Below are 24,278 nucleotides of genomic sequence, written 5' to 3' on the forward strand. Positions count from 1 at the left end.
GGGCCAAATTGTCACAAATATTGTTTTTAAAAGGTCCAAAATGGTTACTGAAATATAGGTCCCAGCTTGAATGCAAGAGCTCTTTATTAATTTTTTTTATTGATGACAAACAGGTTTAAAACATACAGACAAAATCAAAAAAGAGTAACAGTGCTAGCACTGTCGTCTGTGGATTTATAAAACTCAGAGTAACTGCTACAAAGGAAAAAAACAGCACAAAGCAGAGGCAAGCATTCCAACCAGTGAAATAAAGGGGTTGGGGGAAGGGGGAGAAGGGGTTACACATCACTCAATGGATTGCATTGCACAAAGAGTTACAGCTTAAACCTATCTCAAATCTCTATGCAACTACGCAGCCTACCCAGAAGGAAAAAAAAGTAAAATGTTAATAAATAAAATAGTCCCTCTTACATGAAGGAAGGTGGCCTGTGTCTCCATTCTTTACACATTATAGAAGTCTAAACTCTGGAGGCTTTTTATGAAACAAGAATGGTTGTTTTGTTTCAGGAAGGTTTCTAATTTTTTTGCAGTTTATGAACAATTCACTGCAGGACTAAAAGTGAATTCAGAACATCTGTTCTAAATTTCATGTGTACATTACCTACAAAACCTGTAGGTATACTACTCTATGGGGGGGGGCCTGCGGGGACGAGGAGACATGGAAAGCTACAGCAAATACAAGTTATGAAAGCAGATTGCTAATCTACAGGAAGGACAGAGTAATGCAAGTGGGTGTTTCCAAATTACAAGAGGTGGGTTTTGTTCTAAGTACATTCATTGAGAGGGTTGTTTTCTGTTGGTTTTTTTTTTAGTTCCTCAAAAAAAGACTAGAAACACTTGGAGCCCTTTGATTATAAAGCTAACTTAATTCATAAACTTTAAAAAACATCTAGTTTAGTAATTAATTCACACACTACTGATTTTTAGCCAATTAGGAGGTAGAGGTTATTTTAATTTAGAGATCTGATAAAAATGGGTTAGTAGGAATTTAAGTTCTCTGTGCTGTTTCTAAAAAGGTTTAGACAAATAAAATGCTCCCAGTGTTCCCACTTGACTTGTTTAGGACACAGGTACAACTTAGAAATTGGATGGCTTTTTTATGTGCTGTTTTCAGTTTGACTTCCAACTACTTCTCAAGTCAGCACTGATGCCACAGCCATGTTCACTACCCAAAAAGCAGTCTCCAGGGTTGTTTTTAACTTCAACACCTGAATCATTCAGCTATCTGCATTAAATCACTAAAGAAGAAGCCACACAAAAGCCTAATCCATTGTCTCTAATTATACCCATCTATCAGAGGCCACCTTCCAACAACTGCCTGCTTTTTCCATTTATTTTTTTCCAACCTGCTTCAATATCATTGTAGAGTCTTTACTTCAAAACCAATATAATCCCCAGTTTCCACTACTTCCTCCCAGCATCAGTGGGAGTGAATAAAGCAGGCCTCCTAGCGTCTTTTCCTCCAGGGCCGAAGGGCACAGGAACCCATCCCCTTTTAAGCGCACAGTTCATCTTACAGAAAGGCTTGTTTTCACAGAGTAGAGTCCAGACAGTAGCCAATTAAAGCATACAGAAAACACTTCGAAACCCTCCTCCTGCTTGAGCATGCAGGCTCCTTTCACTCCTAACTGCTTTCCATTGTAGGAAGAAGAGGCTGATTGCTGCAACTTTAAATCACACTGAAAGTTCTCAAGGTTGGTGCTCTAATTTAGATTTTTTTGTTTTTGTTTGTTTTACTTTTTTTTTGGTAAGCTTCTCAGAACAAGGATCTCCCAGGTCCACTACTAAGAATTCAGAGACACTTCTAAAAATTCAGTGCTCCTTTGAAAGAATCTCTTTAAAACCACCTTGTCACGAAATACCAGTTCAGAATGTGGGCGACATGATGACACTAGAATTTCAGAGCCAGTTTTGGACAACAAAACCTGCATCTCAGCGTTGAACAGTCACCATGTTCTGGCTGGTTTTCTGCTTGGCTTACTGTCACTTTTCGGCAGGATCTTTCCTCTTTAGATACTCTGCTTTTAAAACGTCAACAGTTACTGCTAAAATATAGTACCTTTTCAAATGAGAACAACTCTGAGATGAGGGTTTTCCTCTCCCCTCCTGCTCTGAAAAGTGATGCCCTGCTCGCAAAGAGAAGTATGGAATGAAGTGAAACCTGCTTAAGGCCCTTCTCTCAAGCTTCGTTGACTGGGGGAGCAGGGACTGAGCTGACCACTCATTCTTTCAGGGCGAGTTGCCTTCCCAGTGAGGCGCCAGCCAGTCCTTTGGTGCTCTCTCTCCTCTCCGGTCAGTCTCCTTGTCTCAGTGAGCTAGCAGTGGGCTCTCACGCGCGCTCCTTTCGCTCTCCTCTCCGTTGGTTGGTTTCTTTCTTTCTTTCTCCTGTTGCTCTCACACAGTGGTGCTTCAGTTTTAGCAGTGGAAAACAGGTATCCATTTTATTTTATTTTTTTTATTACCCAGAATAAAATGCTGATGGAACTAAGCTCCACATAAGCTTAGCTCTTCTTCCTCAACCTAAAGAAAGGAAAGGACAACAGAATTAACATTAACCATTTCCCCCGGCCGTGTGCACTAGAGGGTGCTTTTAGGAACTTAAGTCATGAGAGTAAAGAAACACAGAACTGAATCTAAGGGCCTTACACTCTAATACTGTGACAGTCCTGTCACTCCACCATGTTGATATGCACGTTCACCCTGGTAAGTAGAGTCCTGCGACAGCGCCACATCAATCTGAGATTTAAACTCATCCCCAAGGTAACTGTCCTGAAATAGGAGAGAGTTTTTCTGTTAGGTGCCCAAACCTTTTGTAGCATTAGGGTCTCAAGAGCGTATGCCGCATTAAACAGCAAATGGGGTTGTGGCTGCCATATAACAATTTTTCCTTCAGACTGTCCCCTAAATCAACCCCTTTGCTGATGAATTTCTACAGTGATTTACCCCGTGTAGTTGCAAGTATTACTGAAATGCCCAGTATTTGCAATAACTGTTTTAAGTTACTGGAATACGTTCCTCTTTAGGAATCGGTCTGATTTCAGGTTAGGGCCTATAGTGAAATGAAATTACCATGTAAAAATGAAGTGCAACATTTATGTGCCTGAATGCATGTGCAACACAGAGCTTAATGCATATACCTCCAGAGGAAATATCCTTATATTCAGACTGTGAATGCGTAGGGGAATGGCAATGTACTCCCAGATACTACCGGATACACCCCGCCCCCTCTTCCACACGACACCTGGCCAAAAAAATCCACTTTGTAGCATAGGGAGTTTATAGATAGGATCATTACACTCTTACCTGTGATAACTCTGGCTGGGAGAGTCCTGGCTGGCTCATCTGCGATGGCTGACTCATGGAGATATAACCCTGAGTCAGTGGACCCTGGGAGAATGGCTGGGACACCACATCTTGGCTCGCTTGACTGTTTGGAAGGTTTGACTGGCTAGTTCCAGGAATCCCAAAACGATTTTTCTGGCGCCCACCACGACCAGTCTTTCCTTTAGGTGTCCCACGTCCTGAAAAAGTTAGCCCCCACCAAAGGAGTGAAGATATTTTATATATGTAATGATTTTACTTTGTTTCTAGTCAAATGCATACTGGTGCCTTAGCAGACTACACATTACACTTATTCAGGTAGCAACTATCTATGAATCTAAAGGTTTAGAGACAGTATAAAGTATACTGTTCCACCCTGACGGACAGGAAGTTTTCTTAGAGCCTGGCAGATAATCAGAAGCTTTATATCATGTCCACCAATCTTACAGCTGAGGAAGGCTAAACCATCAACACTGTTGCAAGTTTAGCCAGAAGTGTTACCAGAAGCCATTGTAAAACACTCCCTCCACCTGGGCCTCAAAATGCCCCTTCCACAGTGTCGCTGGGAGGGAGAGCCAAAGGTAACGAAAATGGTATTTTTGGTCTGTATTTAATGATTACATACCTGCTGCCGGTCCATTAGCCTGCCCAAAATATCCTGGTGGTGGCATTGGTGGCATCACAAGGTTGAAAGGGATAGGAATGTTCATAGCAGTGACATGGCTGGGTCCAGCACTAATCATTCCAATCTGATCATGTGTTTGGAAGTACATGTTCGATGGGCGGCCTAGAAAAATGTAACAGCTCAATGTTATTGTCTCTCTGGATTTTTTGTACTGTCAAAGCATTCCACAGAGCAACCTACAGATCAGCAACAGTCAAATCGTTAAGTCAAGTTACGAAATAGTTTACACTAAAGGTTAATTTGGGATTTCTGAAACACCACATTTGTACGGTGGTCCATGCCACCATTAAATTTAGAAATCAGAGTTTTCATTGTAAAATTTTGCCCAAAGCAGTTTAGTTTGTACATGGTGAGAAGCCGTTCTTTACTTGGAAGCTTTCAAGAGAAATCCTAGTTCAGCATCAAATAGTAAAGAGCCCACCTGATGACTACAAAATTGGAAAAGTCAATAAAGGAGTTCAACTCCCACAGCTTCCTTACCTTGACTGCTCCGGTCATAGACAGATCCTGGGATAATAGCTTCACGTGCATCATACATGGCAGTAGTCATGAAACGGGCACCCTAAAAATGTTACATGAAGTTAGACAATAAATCCTTACATTTAGAACCAATGTTGCAAACTGAAAAGCATTGCAACTTTACTCTAAAGTTCTTCAGGGTAGGGATTGTGTTGGGTTCTACCTGTCCAAGTATCAAATACATTTCAGCTTTAGATATATGCCTGAAAGACATCCAAATCTGCCATTTAAATCAGTCATTTATTTCCAGTTATTATTTTAAGTGTTTTTCAATTTAAAATGGGCTGGAGTTTCATGAGACTGACCCCATTTTACAGTTCTTATCACACAGTTCTCCTTTGCTCTGTCCTCATGACTCAGGGTATCACCAGAACCCAATGACAAGAGTTATTTGTATTTACTGCCACTGATCCATATTTAGCTGAAGATAGTAGGACAAAAGCACATTTAAGCTTAATAAGTTTAGTCACATCTAGGAAATCTGACATTCTTACAGAATGCTTAATCTCAAAAACTACTGCCTACATTTAAAACCCTACACAAGAAAGATGAGGTTACTACAAAAAGGCTTCTCATCCAGTTGGGCTGGCCCTGGAAGCAGATCTAAGGAGGCAACCTGCTTGGTGACATCCCACCAGCTAAGAAAAAAACCCACATTAAAAACAGATAGTTGCTAGGACTGAGCAAGTGAGGGAATGAGCAAGCTCCCTCCCCCACACTGCTCTGCCTCTGGATCCCAGGGCAGCTTTCACCTTTCCCTCATCTCACATAGGGCTCAGCTTCACACCATAGGAAGTGGGGCTTCAAGATGCTATAGAAAGAGCCCTGCAGTATCCTGAAGTAGTGCTGCCCCTGAAAAAGCACTGTGCAGGCAAGGGAGAGCAGGACATTCGCTACCATCTCCCACAAAAGTCAGCCCCACCACCACCAGTTTCTCATTAGGACCAAAATCCCTCCAATCCCCTCCAGCCACAACCTTGAGATAAAGTGGGTCACAGGAAAATCTGACCATTTTACAGTCATGTTTCCCATTCTCCCATATACATTTTTTAAAAAGACAGACTAGTGCATCTGTAGTAACTTACTGGGTTGATGGTATTGACGAGTTTACGGGGCTTGCTGAACTGCATAAGGCTTTCTCGGAGATTGTTTAGTGGTCCCTCTACCAGTACCTTCTGCTCCTTGTAGTAGTTCAGCAGGTGATTCCAAAGCGGCTGTTTAGACAGAGCTTTTGGGTTCCCAACAATAATTACTCCATACCTATGGAATAGCAGATGGTCATGTCAGATAAAAATAAGCTTTACAGTTGACTGCTGACTTAAGAAATTCTACATTAACCAAATTAACATGACATGACAAAATGCAGAATAAGATGTAGAAAGTTGCTCAAGTCGAGATATATTCTCCCTCTACACGGCTGTAGCTCCCACTATCCTTATATGTATGAACTGCAAAGAGAATATAGTCCCAGCTCAACTAAGGCCTCAGGTTCATAGGCACACATCTGAGTGGCAGCTGAGAAGGAGGTTGTGTTAGTTTTATACCCTGCTTCCAGCTTTTCCCAAATCAGTGGAGGTCATAGAATCCTGCTAGTGGTTGTTTCGTGCATACCACTCCCAAAAGTTTGCCCTACCGGCCTAACAGATTACTTCTGCCTATAGCAGGAATTGTCAAGGAGAAAAAGAAGAGAAGCAGCATGTGGGACTACAGAATGTTTAAATATGCTGCTTTTGCTGTGCTAGTGAACATCTGTGCCTGCAATTAAACACTTACAGCCTTAAATAAGGCCTCTAATGGCTATGGTTTGGAAGAGGACAATGGAAGTAGATGCAGCCTCAGACTAGCTCCTTTCATTAGATGCCCTGATCTATTGCAAAGTCCATTAAGGTAAGGCCAAGAGACATTGATCCTGTGGCCAATATTTATCACAAAAAGACTATTATGCCATACAGTCATTTAAGAAAGATTGCTGCAGTGATTTCATTATACTGGTAATGGTATGCTATATTGACTAGTTTAGCAAACAAACCTACTGTGTACTTCAACCAGATTAGTTTACCCAAAAAAACCCTTTTAAAGTAAACCTGTGGGCATCAGTGAAACTGACAAAGCATCAATTTCACACTTCCCCACCCCTCAAGTGCCCCCCCATGAGGCAGAGGCAAATTCTAGACCCATTGACAGGAGAGAAGAACCCAGAGAAACAGTTGCTGAGAGAGAGAAGCAGAGCAGTCAAGGCACCCCAGCTTTTGCTGACTGTTGGAAAATGGGGAGAAAATGAATGACATGGAACTCCCTTTCTGCTCCAGCAAACGGATGTGAGGAGGAAGGGACACGCCTGTTTCAAGGTCAGATTCCTCCACAAACTGTCATTTTCTGACAATTTGTAGTCACTTGAATGTTAAAGCTATATGACCAATGTCGTTTCAGTTGGTATGAGTGTATTTCTAGAGATGTGGGAATCATTTTAATGTTCCTGTCAGCTTACTCAGATCGTTCTGTTCATCTTAGGTTTCCAAAAACAGCATAGTTTTTGTTGGGCAAGAGCTCATGTAAGTAATAAAAGTCTGCTACACCCATGCAGAGTATTATAATCATACTGCACCTTGCTCTGGTAAGAGCCACATTAAGACGTCTGGGATCATTTAAAAATCCAATTCCTTGGTGCTCATTGGCTCTTACACAAGAAAGGATAATAAAGTCCTTCTCTCGACCTTGGAAAGCATCAACACTTGCGATTTCCACTTCCTGCAAAGGAGAACCACCATGTAAACTGTGTCCCATTCGAAGCCCAGTGCAAGGAAGAGAACTGTGCTAAGGATCAGTATTATAAAGCATTTTGGCGCAACATCTCTAACCAACCCCATCATTTTGCAAACAATGTTGTTCTTGTGACATTAGTGGAATGATCAGATGAGTTAATGAATAAAAGCAGTTTCACTGAGGGAGAAAAAAGCATTCTTGGTTTTAGAACAAATAACTGTTATAGATCAGTGCTTTATGGCTATGCTATCGTTCACTAGGCATACTAACATCTGTACCAGAAAAATAAATTAGCCCCACTGCTGCCAGACTGCCCTGTGGACTCCCCACTATTCTGAAGCACTGCTATTTTAAACAGCACGAATCAGTGTTGCAGGTCTCAAGCTATCCTACTGGAAAATCTGGATAACTGGCAGAGAAATTAGATTTGCTCCTGCCAGGAATATTCCACTAGCCTATTTCCATCAAGGTCTTCCTTCAGTGGAGGATATATTCACAAACCGTTTTCAGCATTACAAAAAAGGGATTCTATTAAGTATACAACTTTGGTCTTGTTTGCAGCGAAGACCCAAGAGTATAATAGTCAGTATAATACAGTCATTGGGGTCTTTTAAAGTAAGCTGAAACTGGAATTTCAAAATAACTTGAAAGTGAAAAGAAGCCCAGAAATAAAGTCTACTGTGAAACCGTACGAAGACTCCATACCTGATAGAGTTTTGTATGCAAGGAACCGCTGAACTGCATGTACTGCACCAGGTAAGAGCGCTGGCCCTCATAGGGAGTAATAATGCCAATCTGATCAGGTTTGGCACCCGCTTTCAATAACTTTGTAGTTATCTTCTCCACATTAGCAGCTTCCGTCCTAGGAAGAGAGGTTTTTTGTTTTATTTTTTAAAGTCACTAAACTAGATATATTGCAGAATTAAGTTAAATAAATAAATAAAAGTTTAACCTGCTAAATACTTCTTGCAAGTTATCGGGATCTATAAAAAAAATCAAGGCTCAATGCTGCATTAGCCTTTTGTATGAAGGCTATTTTGAGTGGAAAGTATTTTCTTATGCTTGCATTACTCAACCAGTTTGACTGATTCAAATCAAGCTTTGCAGATGAGACCATACATGGAAAGAAAGCTTTTTTACTAAATTTCCTTTCAGCTAAAACTATCTGCACCTGAAAAAGGAAGAGGTTAAAATGGAAACTGGAATCTCCTCTTACATATGGTATTCCTTACCCAGCAAAGCTAAATCCCTAGATGCCCTGGAATGACAAGTTGAAGTCTGTCTTCATCCTTCCAAAGCAGAGAATCTGTATACCTTACAGTTTATTGTGCAAATGTATTTTGGAGGAGATCTTAAAAACAGATCCTGTCTGCTGTATGGACAGTAAAGATCCCATGGGCACTTATTTATTCATTTTTTTAACATTGCACAGTTCTAAACTAAACTTTGCTTTCTGCCCGCTGTTGTATCATTCATGTGCAAGTTGGTTTCCTTCGGTGCTGCATTTCAGCAGTGATGGAAGGCACTGTGAGAGAAACCGTATTAATACCATGGGAGTGAAGCGGTGACAAGCACTCCCAATAGTTGCATAAACATAGAAGTAAACTTCCTGGGAGAGGTTTTAAAGGAGCAGGAGGGAGAGGGAGAAGCGGAAGGAGGACGACGAGGGGAGAAGTGCCAGATTAAAGATATCTTTTTCCACTACATGTGTTTATTCTTTGCACTCTTTGACCTATGTTATCAGACCGACAGCTCCAAGAGAAGCCTTTATTCTTCAGAAGCTAGTGTATATTGGAGCCCAATGCTTCCATACAGCAGCTGACTGGAATTTGCTGCTGCAGTAATTAATTCACACCACACAGATCTGTGCTTCATGTTGGCTTGCTTTTGAAAGTGAGAACATGTATCCACAGCGTTACCCACCACACAAGTAAACTTAAATGGATACACAATTATTTCAATTTCTGGTGTTAGCAGGACCACGAATCCTTCTCTCCTACTGAATTAAAACAGTACTTTGGAGTTCAAATATCTGGACTAGGATAATATTGTGTAACTATTCCAGTGTGCTGGCCTAAGGGACAAATATCACTTATGGTTACAGAAATTAATTTCTCATCTAAATGAGACAGAACTCTAACTTAGATGCCTAGGCTCGTTTATACATCTAAGAACTTGTTTGTGCCCCCCCTCCACCATCACCACAATATCCAAGCACCTCCCAAATAATATGAATTTCACAACAAAAGAGCCCTGTGATAGGGGAATTTTTCATTTTACAGATAGGGAACTGAGGCACAGAGATTAAGTGATTTGCCCATGGGTCACAGTCTGTACCCGAGCTAGGAACTGAACCCCCGTCTCGAGTCCCTCTCCAGTGTCTTAGACATAAGGTCATTCATCATCCTTCCTATGAATATTAGAGGAATCAATTAAGGCTCTAAATGTGAAGGCAAGATGGGAAAAATTCCTAGGCACTTAAGTCTCATTGATTTTCAATGGGACTTAGTCACTACTGAAAATTTTCCCCACTTATATAACATTAGCATTGAATTTTATTTACCTGTTTAAGTAAGAGGTGCCTGAACTGGCAATTTCTTCTTGACCCTGTGTCACATAGAAAAACATTGGCTTATCTGGCTGGGGCCATTGGAAATCAAATCCCTTTTTCACACGGTCCGCTGAGGAGGAAAAAAATATAAGCCAGAACATTCACAACGCTCCTTTAGCATCACACACCTTAAATGCACTGAGCAACCATTAAAATTAGCTGCAGTCCACAGTCAATGCCCCCGTTTCAACAAATGCGGTTAGGACATTCTATATTAATGAATCCCTTGTTCTGATTCTCGGTGGATTGCATGTAAGTCAATTTTGTACTGTGCCAATTGTATTTTACCTGCAGTAACACCATTCTGGAGTGACCCCTCATAGAAGATGTTGGATGGAAAAGCACTAAGTGCAGGGTGCATACGATACTGCACTTGCAGGCGAATTGGACGGATACCCAGCACCACAAGCCTCTCAAAAAGGGACTGAGACAGGCCTGCCTTTGCAGCTTTTTTACACATCACAACAGGACCAAGCTGGCAGTGATCACCTACAAGGATCAGCTGTTAAAAAAAAAAAGAAACATTCAACATTGACTATAGTATAGACACCTTAAGCTCTCACGCAGATGTCCTAGCTGATGCAATGCTACAACAGACTGATTTCAAGTCAGACTGACTGTATAGCATATTACTCTAAAATTATCAGCAAGAATGCTGATGAGTTTCAAATATGCTTTATATCCAGTAACGAACAGCAGACCTTGTAGCCCCTTAGAGTCATCCAGAGGTGAAGTCTCCAGTCAGACCTTAACATGTCAAGCACACTGAAACAAAGATAGCACTTTGGAAAGAGGACAATTTTATTGCTGTCACATAAAACAAAAGTTGTTTGGACCTGCAGTAGGGAATTGTCTATTCAGAAAGTAGGGAGTTTTCACTCCCACAGGAGCACGAACAGGAAAAACGGCAACAATAATTTTCTGTGTATTATAAGTAGCGGATAGATATCTGTTTGTATCTGCTTATGAGTTCCATTATTTTTCAGAGCAACCCTTCGTACCTGTTTGGCTCCCAGAACAACTGGCACCATACATTCTGGTTCAGTAGCCTGTGTGCTTTCATCAATTAAAATGGAACGAAACTGCATTTTTGCAAGTCTTGGGTCACCTGCTCCCACGCATGTGCAGCAAATAACATCTGCATTCTGATAAACAGACAAAAACACGTATTTCAGTACCAGCACCCTCAGCACTGTTTTTAACATTTACTTATCCAACGTTCACTAGTCTGCAAAAAAATGACACATCCGAACAGAGAAAAGGAGTCTGTACCATAAGTAATTCACGCTCTGCTGTTCGTTTCAGTGCACGATAGCGTTTCTCATCAGCAGATGACAATTCTCCAGTTTCATCTTTCAGCTGCTGCAGTTTCTGGAGCTCAGGCATACTACACAGCAAAGGAATTTGAAATCAAAACAATCATGTTTTCTTCTTAAAATTCAAGTGTACAACTCCTGATATTTGGGGTTCTAGGGCTCCCTTGAGCAGAATGGCAGTTGTGCAGTGGATTTTTTTTTTGTGTGGCAGTCACAGAATCATAGAATATCAGGGTTGGAAGGGACCTCAGGAGGTCATTTAGTCCAACCCCCTGCTCAAAGCAGGACCAATCCCCAATATTTGCCCCAGATCCCTAAATGGCTCCCTCAAGGATTGAGCTCACAACCCTGGGTTTAGCAGGCCAATGCTCAAACCATTGAGCTATCCCTCCCCCACCCTAGTCCACAAGGGACAACTGAATTCACATTATTTTATTAAGTCAAGGCTTATCCCAATCACTGCATTAGATCGAATGCATTTTGCCATTCTCATGTAGATAATCTATTGCAACACCAAGCACCCAAGCCATTTTTCTTGGACAACTTCTTACCTATCCATGTTTCTGATCTGGTTGTGCAATGCCAGGAAAGATACAGGAGAATCAATTGCCTCACGGCTTTTAGCACATAGACGAACGACTTTTAGTCCTGTCTGATGGATCTTCTCAGTGAGCTGATCCACAGCTATGTTACTTGGGGCACAAACTAACACAGGCCTTAAAAATTAAACAGAAGAAAAAAATGTCAGCACAAGTGATGAGGAATTATAAAACTTTCCTAGAGGGAAAAAAGCTAATCAAGACAAGATCAGAATCATCCAAAATCTGAATATATCCTAAAGATAAGTTATTCACATATGTTTTTCAAATTCAGCATTTTGAAAGTTTTTCCAGGAGTGGCACACTTCTGGAACAAATGTTCCAACTATAGCAAGACAGCATTGTATTTTAAGTATATACTTTAATAGCTGTAGAATATAATTTCTATTTATCAATACAGAGAAAGTGCTTAAAGTATCACACAGCTTCAACATATATAAAATATTCAGTTATCAGTTAAAATTTCTTACCCATTGCCCTGCCTAGCTAAATGGTAGACAATAGTGGCTGATGTCACAGTTTTTCCTGTACCAGGGGGACCTTGGATAAGGCTCAGAGGACGCTGCAAGACAGTCTTTACAGCATAAACCTGAAAAAAGTTTTGCTATTTTAGCATATCATTTGTACTTAAAGTAGGTAAGCACAGTTAGGTTATTATACATTTTTTCACTCAAGTTTATAATCCTTGTATGTAAATCCTTTATGAAATTATGGCTGACAAGAGAAAAGATAGGATTACCTGAGAATGGTTGAGGTCAGGAAGTCCTTGTGCTGTAAAACGCTTTGGCAGCTGGCATTTAATAATCACATCTTCTACCTCATGACCTAACAGTTTGTGGTAGATGTAGCCAGAAACTGAAGTTTCATCCACGGCAAATGTTTTTAAAGCACTCTGCATTCTGCAAGTGAAAACACAGATCACAAAATATGAACTGAATGTATTTATCCACAAACTTCTGTAACATGGAGGTTAATTAGGTACAAGACACAACAAACTCAAAAACCCATTAGCTTAATAAGCAGGTTGGGGAGGAGACAAAACACTTTCAGCCTGGCAAACAGAGTTAGCCTTCTGTCGTTCTGCTAGCAAACACTGAGCTCCCTATGTTCTTATGCAAGTGAACCATTGTGTGTTTCCAAAGAAGGAAAAACTCCAAGGAAGGCAAAACACCACTACAGATAGTTAAGATTACTTTCCAGACGCCCCCCCAGGGTTTGAGGAAGGGTTGTGTTAAACAGGTTTCTTTCGGAGCAGCCACACATGGCTCACAGAACTCTGTAAATAAAAGTCTGAAGACTTTACTGTCCCAATGATTACTAAAAGATTGCAGTTCAGATTTCATTGCCGTTTTCAGCTGTCAAGGTTTTAGAGACAAAGCTGGATACTTATATGCGACTGAACTGTTACGTGATTTCACTGCAAAGTGACGGTGTTTTTAGAACAAATAGGCTAGCCAAAAGAAACCCAAGGTACCTACTTAGGTTGCTAGCCTGCACTAAAGCCGGTGACGCCACATCTTCACTATTTTACTAGTGCTAGCTAGATTAAAGCTAGCATGGGTATGCCTATTCATGCTACAAGCACACCTTCACTTGCGGTGAAGACATATCCAAAATGGACTGAAGCTCTAGAGAATAACCAGAAAAGATGAAATTTGAGAAAAGGTTTGTCTCCCCTTTCTTTTATGTTAATAATATTCATGATACAAATCAGTGTGCATTCAGAATGAGGTACACAAATGAGGAGTTCAATGATGCTTTTGAGATCAGATCAAGTTCTAAACAGAATACGGAGAAAGAAAATAGCTCTCTCTGAAGCAATTTTGGTATGTGCACCTCATTTTCTTTCTGGAAGTGAACTTCATGAAACAGATACAGAAGTACTTCCTCCCCAGTAAAAATTCAAATTGAACTCTGGGAAAAAGTGTTTTGATTCTGTCAAACACCTGCTGGACTCTAAAATGTTTTCTGAATGTCAGTAAGTTTACATACCTGTCAAATGAAGTGGACTTCCACACAAAATCCACTTGGAAGTTATGAGTAACCTCCACAGGTGCTCCAACACTGCTCCTCAGCTCAATAGCTATCTCATCACCATAATCTGAAGAGCCTTGTTAAGTAGTAATTTATCTTATAAATTTGGAATTTATTTTTCCACTTTAAAAATATTGGAAAGTGGAAATATAAGCAGATCCGTGGGCATCAGCTGGACAGTGATTAAAGCAGTTTAACAGTTAATTTCCTTTCTTCCTCTTTTCCTGTCTCCTGTGGGCAGATCATCTCAGGTACTTCTGTGGACTCCCATTATTGTAGTGTCTAAGCACTTCACGGTTTAATGTATTTATCCTCACAACCCTCCTGTGAGGTAGGGCTGTGCTATTACCCCATTGTACGGATGTGGAATTGAGGCACACAGAAACTAAGCAACCTCCCCAAGGTAACAAGTACTTTACGTGCATGAGTGAAAGAATTAATTTGGGCTGGAAGCAACAGAAACCTCCATTTTCCACTGAAGAACTGCCTCAATCCCACTATTGTATCACTGAGATCAAACTGATGAACTACTCAAGTCACAGTGCAGCTGTGTCAGTAAAATGATCTGCATCTCTGGAAAAAAAAGTAAAGGATACTATCAGGAACTTTAATAACATGACCAATTCCTTTCCACAAAGGGGCCAGGTCTCCTTTATATCTCAGGCAGATTTCGTCTCCCTGCATAAGACGCATATCTAAACAGAAGAACATTCAAGCAGTTATTTTTGAAGTCTGTGCTGGTAAATCAACCCTCCAACAAAAGTAACAAAACTGTTCTATACCCCAAGACAGACCATCAGACTGTATGCAATTTTAATGTTACTTACTGGTTACAACATACCTAGCTCAAAACAATCTAAGATATAACTTAGACATCATTACCTGAGTCAGTCTTTGGCAAAGTGAAGTAAGCAATTCTCTTCTTGTTCAAGCCCAGGTCCCACCTCACCGTGATGTTATCTTGGGTCTAAGTAGTAAAGAAAAGGCATCTTTTACTTTCTAAAAGAATTGTACCAGAGATGTTTCTTGACTATCCTCCTTTTCTGTAATGCTCAGAACAGCCAAATATTTACAAACACTTAAAGAGTTTATACCATTTGCATAACAACTGTATTTCTACAAAACTGAATTACTTACCAGCAACTGGCACCATTGAGGTACTGAGCCATCATCTCCAATTTCTTTACTGTTTCTTCAAGAATGCTGCTTTTGGCCCCAAAGATGTTGAATTTCAGGCACTGTACATAAGCGTGTGCGCTAATCACATATGCCAGGTGTTTATGTGCCCCCATACGACACCCTAAGTTCCGCTGGGAGCCCATCTGAGAAATCCAAAACTGGCAGATAGGCAAGTGTGGTTCCATGGAGGAGATGACCCAACAGAATGCCAATGAAACTGGTAACAGTTCTCTCAAAGTTGGGATGTCCTCCACAGAATCACATTCTCTAAAGACTAAGAAGGAGATTCCCTCTCAAAGGAAGGAAGGAGAGACTAAGGATTCAGACATGTTTTAAAACCCAGTAGCACCACTGTTGCTTTCTGTCATACACCCCACCCCCCGCCTCCAATCTCTTTAAATTCTGTGTGATCATTTTCCATCTACCTCCTATGGTACAAGTAATGATAATGGTGACAGTTGCTACTGTAGTAAAGAGCCTTACGTTTATTTCACTTAAATCTTCTCTTTTCTATTGTTAGGAGCCAGGTGTTTCATGTTATCAATTTGAACTGCTTAAGTATAACTAAATAATAAGCATCTTTCAATGTTTCAATCACACTACCTGGGACTCCTTGAGTTTCTTGTCGTAATCTGCTTCAAGCTTGACTAGAGGTCCAAAAATATTTTGGTACTGATAAGCATCCTCATATCTAAGTAAGACATGCTGCGGTTCTTCATCAACACCAGGTTTTTCCAAGTCTTCAAGGGTTGCAGATGGATTTTCCTAGAATTGAGAAACGGTACATTAAGTTCTAAGGCATGAGATCCAGAACGTCAAGTTGACCAGACTTTCATTGTCAAAGCTGAGATAAGAGTAGTGAACAGTACAGGGATAGTAAAGTAGATTTTAAAAACTGTTTCAGACCAAAAATTCAGTCCTCTAAAAAGTGACTAAACACAGCATCACGGGGTTTCTTATTTACCATCATCTGACCTCTGATCAGCTTTGTTTTTTTTGTTTGTTTTTTAAACTGTTATCCCCACAAGCTCGGACTTGGACATGAAAGTTAAGTTGTGTTCTCTGGGACAGACACCACTATCAATAATAAATGACCTAACGCAAAATTCTAACCTCAATTAAAACTGTGCAAACTCATTAAAGTTGCTCTCCCTTAGCTGGGTTGTCTCTGAACTGCTATTAGAAGTAAAAGTTTGTCACTGAAGTTAGATAAGACTGAATATCAAGAGCAGACTGGCATCTCCTTACTCAGATATTTGTATATAATCATTGCTTAGAGTAGAACTGAACTTTAATCTAATGTGTTAATACAGATAAGGAAATTTGGTTTTACAAATACAGTTTAAACTGGCAGTGTCCTTTCAATGTTAAATGATCAAGTGTGTTGGAATTTTGTGATCTACTCAAAAATGCAGACTGCTAACAAAAATTCAGAACCCAAAGCATTATCCACTATTAACCAAACAATCCTTTCTTCCATCTGATTAGTAATCTCCCAAACCCTCACTCTCGTGAACTGCTATCCTATGTCCAGTTTGTCAAGACTTTGGATGGTAAAGTCGGTGTGGGGAACATGTCTGCATGAATGTAAAATGCTCTGTAAACCTATGGCATAATACAAATGGTTAATAAGGAGGTCTCTTCCATCATGGTTAAATACACAGAATGTTTAATATTTGGCTACACATTCCTAATTTAGAGTGGCACATACCTTCCAGAGTTCTTCCAGTTTGTTAATTTGTTGAGCTGTAATCTGACGTGCTCTCAACTGCTCCTGTTCAGAAGGAATCTTTACCAGCCAGGAAAGGAAACAGCGGTCTTGGATAAGAGGTTGCCACTGTGAGCTGTCCCAATTAATATCCTTTAAACTGCTCTGACTGGCACACGGTTGCCTGCACAATCAAGATATTGATAATGAATTTATTAAATTAGACAAGTGTTAAAACTAGTTTACCCATGTGAAGTTATGCTTTTGAAGTCAAATCTTTCAATATTTTCAAAAATTAAATTGGGCCAAGAGTCCACAATGATTAGATGCTGCACTTGCCACTATATCATGGAGATGAGCGCTCTCAAAATATTCATGAATGATACTGCATCACTCTGACAATCCTAGCATCTAAGGTAGAAAGTTCCTAAGAGCGTGCCTCTGATTCAGTTACTGTTCATTAGGGTGGCATACAGAACAGAAACAGAGGACTATTTCTAATATGCCATTACATAATTAAATAAGGGAATAGAAGCTTACCATAGAAATGGATCTTCTACTGCCAGATAAATTGCAAGCTATAGCATTTATCAGATATAGGAGAGACCATGATTTCATGACTATGTTCTGTTACAGCACCGTTTTCAATTTAATGTAAGATTACTCTGCTCTTGAACGGCTGTAATCTTATGGGCTGAGAGAAGTCTTGTCGGTCTGAACCACAGGACCCCACTCCAGTTAGAGGTCAATGTGCCAGCTTCCAACTAGAGGTGTTACTTTGGTATATCGGACATAAAATTATTCAAAAGTTTAATGTGTTTAATGAAAGGAAAGACTCACCACCTGAGACTCTCTTCATAAAACTAGGATGATTTCCCAGAATAAAAGAAAATGTATTTATTCCAATATGCCTTGGAAAATGTTATTTAACATATGAAGCCTAAGCACTCACCCACAAAGTGCCTGATGACAGCTTAGAATGCAAGAAATATTTTTGGTATTACGTGAAAACAGGAAGTATTGCCCTTTAGAAATACATGTGGCTATCCCATCAAATTCTGCTCTGCTTTAGCCTTTATTTGAACTCCCCCCAAAAAGAGATTCTCTCACCTGCATAGTAATACGACTACCGAGTCAGCCTTAGCCGGAATGAAGCCAAGGAGGAACACATTACGACATCCACAATTATAACACTCCAAGACAGTCTCTCCCAAAGGGCCATCTTTGTGAAGAGTCACCTCTTTACACTTTGCTCTCACGAGATGATTTACAATGTGGCTGAAACCAGAACACACACAAGTTCGTATGCAGTTAATGCAGAAAACAATTCTGGCCACTAGACTCAGTTTTAATCCTAATTTAAAACAACAGAACAGATCAGTTGGCACTAAACACAAAGAATGTCTGTTACAAATACTTGCTATTTTTGCCAACAGAAGAAGTTAACCACCAGCACGTCACTCAGCTGATGAGAAGGTGCTGTTCTAGGGTTTGGTCTACACTAGGAATTCATGTCAGTATAACTATGTTGCTGAGGGGTGTAGAAAATCCACATGCCTGAGTGACATAATTATACTGACCTAACCCCCGGTGAAAACAGTGCTATGTCGACAGGCAAGCTTCTCCCATTGACATAGCTACTGCCTCTCAGGGAGGTGGAGTACCTACACTGAAACGAGAACTTCTCCCGGTATAGGCAGGGTGTTTCCTAAGCACTGCAGCTACTCCACTGCAGAGCTGTAAGTGTAGACAAGCCCTTGGACAGATGGGAAGGAATGACTTGGCTCCCAGGGAAAACACACATCTTTTTAAAAAAATTATTAGTAATTAAGTCAGGGGCTCCCTTACAGATCAACTGCAGGGCAAGATCAGCAATTATGGATGCTTCTGAGCATCAGCAGGGGAGAGGAAACAAAGTTCATGCAGTAGACAAATGACCAAAGAAACTATGGCTAGCTTCACTCAGGCAACTCTCCTAAGTCACTGACTGAGGAGGTGATAATTTCCTTGGTATGTGCTGGTGATAATGGGAAGATTGGGTGGGGAAGGAAGCTGAAAGTTCACATGCAGATCCACAGAGCAAATTTCTTTTAAAAAAGGTTAATTGTGCATGTTAAAAGCTTAAGTGGATGTTTAAAACCCAACCTTCTTTTGGAGTCAATCACATGAGAAAATGAAGTAGGCTGCATCAGAAACTTAATTTGTTTTCTCTACAAACAGAATTTATTATTGCCACTTCCATCATTTAGTCATTTACCTGCCAGATGTATTTCCACGCCCATTACAGAACCACTTCTTGCTGGTATTGCAATAAACCACACAAGCTGGGTCATGGATACCACAGTAACTAAAATCAAAGAGGGAAAAGTAAAAATAATCAGGTAACTATTTATGGGAATGTACAATTAAAAACGCACAGACCATTCACTGAACTATAGACATAAGCTGAAACTGGCAACTAGGCGGCACTAGGGAAATTGTGTGAGATGGGTTAAACTATTATTCCAAACTCTTAATTTTCATTTTGACAGAATCTTCGTAATGCTCTGCAATTCAGACTTTAAACCACCAAGTCAGCCTCAGACACTTCCATCCAAGTTTCACTAACTAAACTCTCATTTTGAGGTTAAACATCTCCCAGTTTTAATTGAGATAAATATTTTAGCAGCTGAATTTATATGAAAGGGTTCTTTGCCTCACATATTATGTATATAGTGCCTTGCCAGAGAGCACTATTCCTTACTATGATACTGTGTTACAATATGCAGAAACTGCAGTGGACTAGTACTGTTAGTATTTAGGTTAAGCTATGTACCTGTTGCTTGTATGCTAATTGAGCATTTGTGTATTTACTACACAGGACTCAAGACTTCAGTTGGTCACTTCTGTAGAGTACCTCCCATCCAAGGCCTTCAGAACATTTTACAACCATTAAATTAGTCTTCAAAACCCCTGAAAGCTGGGTAAATATCCCCACTTTACAGATAAGCAACTGACTCAATCTGTCAGTTTCCCAAAAATTACAAATCAACAGCAGAGTTAGGATTAAAGCTAAAATCCTATTTCCATTCGTATGTTTAACCACTGGACTGCTGCTTCATTTAAAGGCAGAAAGAAGGTTATTTATGTTGGGTAAGAAGGAACTGCTTCACTAAAAGGTGTACAAAATGGCTCTCAAACTTATTAATTTTTAAGTTTGGCTACAGTGAAACAGGATATATTTACATCTTACATATTTACACCAATTCCAGTGTCCTTTTGATATTTATTGGGTATGCAATGTCATTAAGATATATACAATTTTCAGTGTGATTACTTAAGCCTAATTGAGGCTCCCTCTGAAGTTCATGCAGATCTCAGACTACCTGCAAGCGTGCACAGGAAGATCCTTGGTGTAATAGGTATCTTCTTCATCTTCTTCAAAGTTTAATTCTGCAAGCAGTTGACTGGTTTTAGCTACATTATCATCCACTGCACCATTCTGGAGGATCCCATCAGGACCATTAACCTAAAAAAGAAATTTGATAGAAGTTATATAGTCAATGCCCCAATTATAAATTATACCCCATGCCAGAAAGACTGGGGTTGGGGCACTAATCTACTTCACAAGTGCTTATGATAATGTAACAAGTTTTTGAAAGGGTCTAATTTGGAGAGAAAAGTAGTTGTAAGAAAGGATAATACTGAAGTATACAGTGGTAACAAAACAAATATTGACTGATATGAGTCTATATGTGAGATGCTAGAACAATCCAATAAAATAAATATGGAAACTTTAAGAATATAGATGGGCTGCTGTTCTGCCCATAGTCAGAATTTAATCAAACAACAAATTATGCTCCCCCCCCCAGTATCTATTTCTGTTGTTACTGGCCCACAAGGCCAGAATCTTTTGTCTGGCACATCAAAATTATTGATTCCATTACATGAGGACATCAATGAGTAAATGAACTCAAACAAAAATAACCTGTTTTTGTAAATCTAGTTAAAAAATAAGAGAAGTACAGAAAACAGATTTAAGCAAAAATTGTTTCTAAGCAGATCATCATTCAATGCTCTCCTTGAGTGTGTCTGATGCTCTTTAACAAAAAGTACCTAATGCACAAATGCAGTAATATTAGCTATATAACATACTGCATCACAAAATACTGTGCATATTAGAACTGGTATGAAAATTACTATATATGATAAGACATTTTCAAGCTTGTTTTAGCTATTTCATGATTCTTCCAATTCAAAACCCAAATAATGCCTTTTTATCACTACAAAAAAATCCAGACAAACTATGCAAGACTCCGTCTGAACAGACAGCCTGTCTGCAAAGTTTCAGAGAAACATGACTTCAAAGATCCAGAACAACAAAGCCTGTACAACAAGAGTGACTGCTCTACACCTTCACTAATGGAGCACTATTCACCACTACCATGCTGTTCTGCAACACTGACTCAGGATGTGTATGAGCAAAGTTAATGCTCCAAATCTCAATCTTATGCATGCTACAAATATATTTTGTCCCTTTTATGCTTATGTCACATTAGCTCCTCAGACACTGGAGATAAGCACAAAGAAAACGTATGCAATAAAATGATCACACTTTCAGGGATATTTAGAATGCAGTAGCTGAATTACCACTTCTCCCAGCATCTCTGTAGTGCTTCAGGTTTGGGTGCTTCTGTTACTAGTAATGAAGGTATCAAGAAAAGAATCTGACTCAGTGTATCAGATTAAAGCAGCCATTGCCACACAGAGTTAGTTATAGGTGCTCTAGTTTAATTCCAGTGTCAATTATAACATTTAGAAAGCAGATAAATAATTAGCTTGTCACACACTTATGCAAATTGGCTCCGCTAATATATTGGTGTCAAAAGAAACAAAGCCAGGATGTATGTCCCAAAAAGTTTTGTCCACCCCATCCACGTATCTGATCTATCATCTTGTAAGAAAGATCATGCCGCAAGCAAGGAATAACACAAAGAGGAATATTGCTTAATCCCAAATCCACCTTCAGGTATGAAGTCTGGGAAAACAAACACCACAATCTGAGCATATTGATTAGCATAGGCTTAATCAAGATAACATTTTGGAACAGTGCTATTGGCTAAAGTTACTCCACAGAAGAAAGACACTCTCAAGGGACATATGATATAATTAAATTCTTCTATGGGGATTAGGTTAATTAGACTGGATCAGGCAAATGCATTCCAAATATTTGCCTCTGAATGTCATAGTTTAATGCTTAAGATTTGGTCAGTGTGAGGCCCACAATTTGGATATTAATTTAATATTTTAATGAGTTTACCAAGTCAGACATTTAATGTAAAGTCTATTCTTGATATCTACTTTCACCTTCAAATTATTTCTTTAGTTCTCTTAGGCAATGAAATATTCATTTCCACAGAGAAACTCGTTACCTCTATCCTCATGACAAGATGGTAAACCTTAAAAAAATGAAATCCAAAAAATGCTGGCTTCTGACCTCATTTCTAAGTTTCTTCAGACTTTTGTTGTCCCCATTAATAAACTCAACGATTTTCTGAATAAACCTCTCTGCAGTCTGAGCAAGACCAAGGAGTGACAGAGGCACATTCTTTCTAGACTTCATATTAAGAGATAAAGTGCTGTCTGAACACTACATCTCTCAGTGAAGCAGCCTTAGTTTTTTCTAGAAGTATTGCAAAAGCTACATAAAATTAGAACAAAATAAATCTGCTTCATTGCATGCCTCTCATCTAGATATCCAAGTACCCCATAGTTAATTAACACCCAATTCCAGAGTTAATCTCAAAATCAAGTAAATTCTAATTTACAAAATACAAATTAGAATGGACTAACACTTGCAAGCTAAAAATATATCAGGTGTGGTACAAGGCACAGGACCAAGCACCTTCCATCCAACCTAAAAGTATGGCTCTTTAGTGTAACTACCTCCTCAAAGTATTGCTTGTATTTAAAAGATCTGTAGTCAGCCCAGGGGCTTAAAGAGTGCTGCTATATGAGGAATCAAGGTTCATAGAGGAAAGAAGAATTCCAATGGCCAGAGAGATTGCAATACCGAACAACAGCATGTCGGATTGACTCCAAAGACAGACAAATTCAAACTTCATCAGCTAAATGACTGCACAACAGTCCCCTGGAAGACATAGAAAAGATGATAACTGGTAACTTCCTTAAATATATAGAGCAATTTTGTAACCGTAAAATATCATTAATGGGCCATGAAACATGACAAAAGCGTATTCAGATCTTCAAATAATTTGAATTTCTTACAGTACAAATATGAGCACATACCGGTGCACTTTGAATGTAAATGGCCTAAATTCAAAAAGCAATTATATATTAAACTTGTCAATTGCCTTGTCTGTAATCAGACTGTTTGGCTGCTTATATAAATTTAGATGTTGAAGTGGATAATTAGCTTCTGTGGAACTGTACAGGTTTTCATTTTAAAGGGCACTGAAATTAATAGTATTTCAACAGCTAAGAGCAGAGTTGTGCCGTACTCCTGCAACAACTGACCATGTCAGCTACACCCAAGATATCATACGGAGCTGCGTGATGTCACCTGTTGCTAGGTACAATCAGTAGCCTAGATTCAGGGCTTGGCAGGCAAGTAATAAGGAAGTGATTCAACTACTGTTTCAAAACCTGCTTGTAATTTTAGCCTATATACATATTGTTAAGGATCTGGCACAAATTGCTTATTAAAGAAGTCTTGTGTTCATCTTAAAATATGAATTTAGCACCCTAGTAATAAACATTTTGAAAGACGGGGGCTTAAACAAAAATACTGACACCACAAAAGAGTTAGTCTGTCCTTCAGCATTTTTGTTCTCTTCCCTTGCAGAACTGATCAGCAACACTATCAGACTCAGGAGAAAATTACAGAGCAGCATTATCCTGTTTAGGTAAAGTAGCTGAAAGATTCTTTGAATAGAGGCTTCTCCTGAATATGTGACTACTTCCCAAGTCAGTGGTAACCAAATATCATGGAAGTGCCATTCTAAATTTCTGAAGGAAAACAACAAAAAACCACCACTGTCTGGCAATCCCCTGATCTAGACATAGGCATAAATGTATCCACTTATTGCCCTTCCACTTATAAGATAGGTACCAAGCTTAAAGCTACAGTGGGATAAACACTAATGACTTAAACAAGTATATGGAACTCTTCCAGTATTCACATAAACAGGGTTCATTTCAGGCTACAGGGCTATGTACTGGGTGGAAGACCCATTCCAGCATGGCACGGTTGTTGTCCCCAGGACAGGACAGCGTACCGTCCCATCACGAGTATTTATTTTTTAAGCATCCAGAAATGTGCTAGGTACCTTACCAAAACAGCGAACCCCAAACAGCTCACAATCTAAGTTTAACATGATACAGAAAATGAGAATCACAAAACAGACAATGGTAGCAGTCAAACCATGGTTTCTCAGTAAGATGTACAAATCTTAGGACACTTGGGCTTTGTCTACCTAGTATATTATAAGGTTTGATGTTAACATGCTTACATATTTTAAAACTTAGCGTAGACAAGGCACAC

The 24,278-nt window shown here is 39.6% G+C and overlaps 1 protein-coding gene across 2 annotated transcripts in view; it reads right to left on the minus strand.

Annotated features, from left to right (window-relative positions):
• Window positions 1-66: 66 nt before the first annotated feature.
• The window catches only part of UPF1 (UPF1 RNA helicase and ATPase), a 28,147-nt gene continuing 3,935 nt past the window's right edge, over window positions 67-24,278 (minus strand). Inside the window, exons 2-24 of one of the 2 annotated variants that reach the window (XM_037886031.2) lie at window positions 20,101-20,243; window positions 18,993-19,082; window positions 17,846-18,013; window positions 16,739-16,919; window positions 15,631-15,792; window positions 14,731-14,815; window positions 14,445-14,543; window positions 13,807-13,915; window positions 12,554-12,713; window positions 12,285-12,403; window positions 11,767-11,931; window positions 11,172-11,286; window positions 10,901-11,044; window positions 10,188-10,401; window positions 9,852-9,969; window positions 7,994-8,150; window positions 7,131-7,273; window positions 5,611-5,785; window positions 4,487-4,568; window positions 3,947-4,108; window positions 3,304-3,521; window positions 2,647-2,769; window positions 67-2,520 (exon numbers count right to left, since the gene is read on the minus strand). In XM_037886031.2, the coding sequence (XP_037741959.1) occupies window positions 2,650-2,769; window positions 3,304-3,521; window positions 3,947-4,108; window positions 4,487-4,568; window positions 5,611-5,785; window positions 7,131-7,273; window positions 7,994-8,150; window positions 9,852-9,969; window positions 10,188-10,401; window positions 10,901-11,044; window positions 11,172-11,286; window positions 11,767-11,931; window positions 12,285-12,403; window positions 12,554-12,713; window positions 13,807-13,915; window positions 14,445-14,543; window positions 14,731-14,815; window positions 15,631-15,792; window positions 16,739-16,919; window positions 17,846-18,013; window positions 18,993-19,082; window positions 20,101-20,243 (3,129 nt within the window). In that variant the 3' untranslated portion in view covers window positions 67-2,520; window positions 2,647-2,649. Of the gene's footprint in view, window positions 2,521-2,646; window positions 2,770-3,303; window positions 3,522-3,946; window positions 4,109-4,486; window positions 4,569-5,610; window positions 5,786-7,130; window positions 7,274-7,993; window positions 8,151-9,851; window positions 9,970-10,187; window positions 10,402-10,900; window positions 11,045-11,171; window positions 11,287-11,766; window positions 11,932-12,284; window positions 12,404-12,553; window positions 12,714-13,806; window positions 13,925-14,444; window positions 14,544-14,730; window positions 14,816-15,630; window positions 15,793-16,738; window positions 16,920-17,845; window positions 18,014-18,992; window positions 19,083-20,100; window positions 20,244-24,278 lie in introns of both variants that reach the window. The other variant, XM_037886030.2, reaches the window with a different exon arrangement.

Source organism: Chelonia mydas, chromosome 25 (genome assembly GCF_015237465.2).
Source record: "Chelonia mydas isolate rCheMyd1 chromosome 25, rCheMyd1.pri.v2, whole genome shotgun sequence".
NCBI lineage: Eukaryota > Metazoa > Chordata > Testudines > Cheloniidae > Chelonia > Chelonia mydas.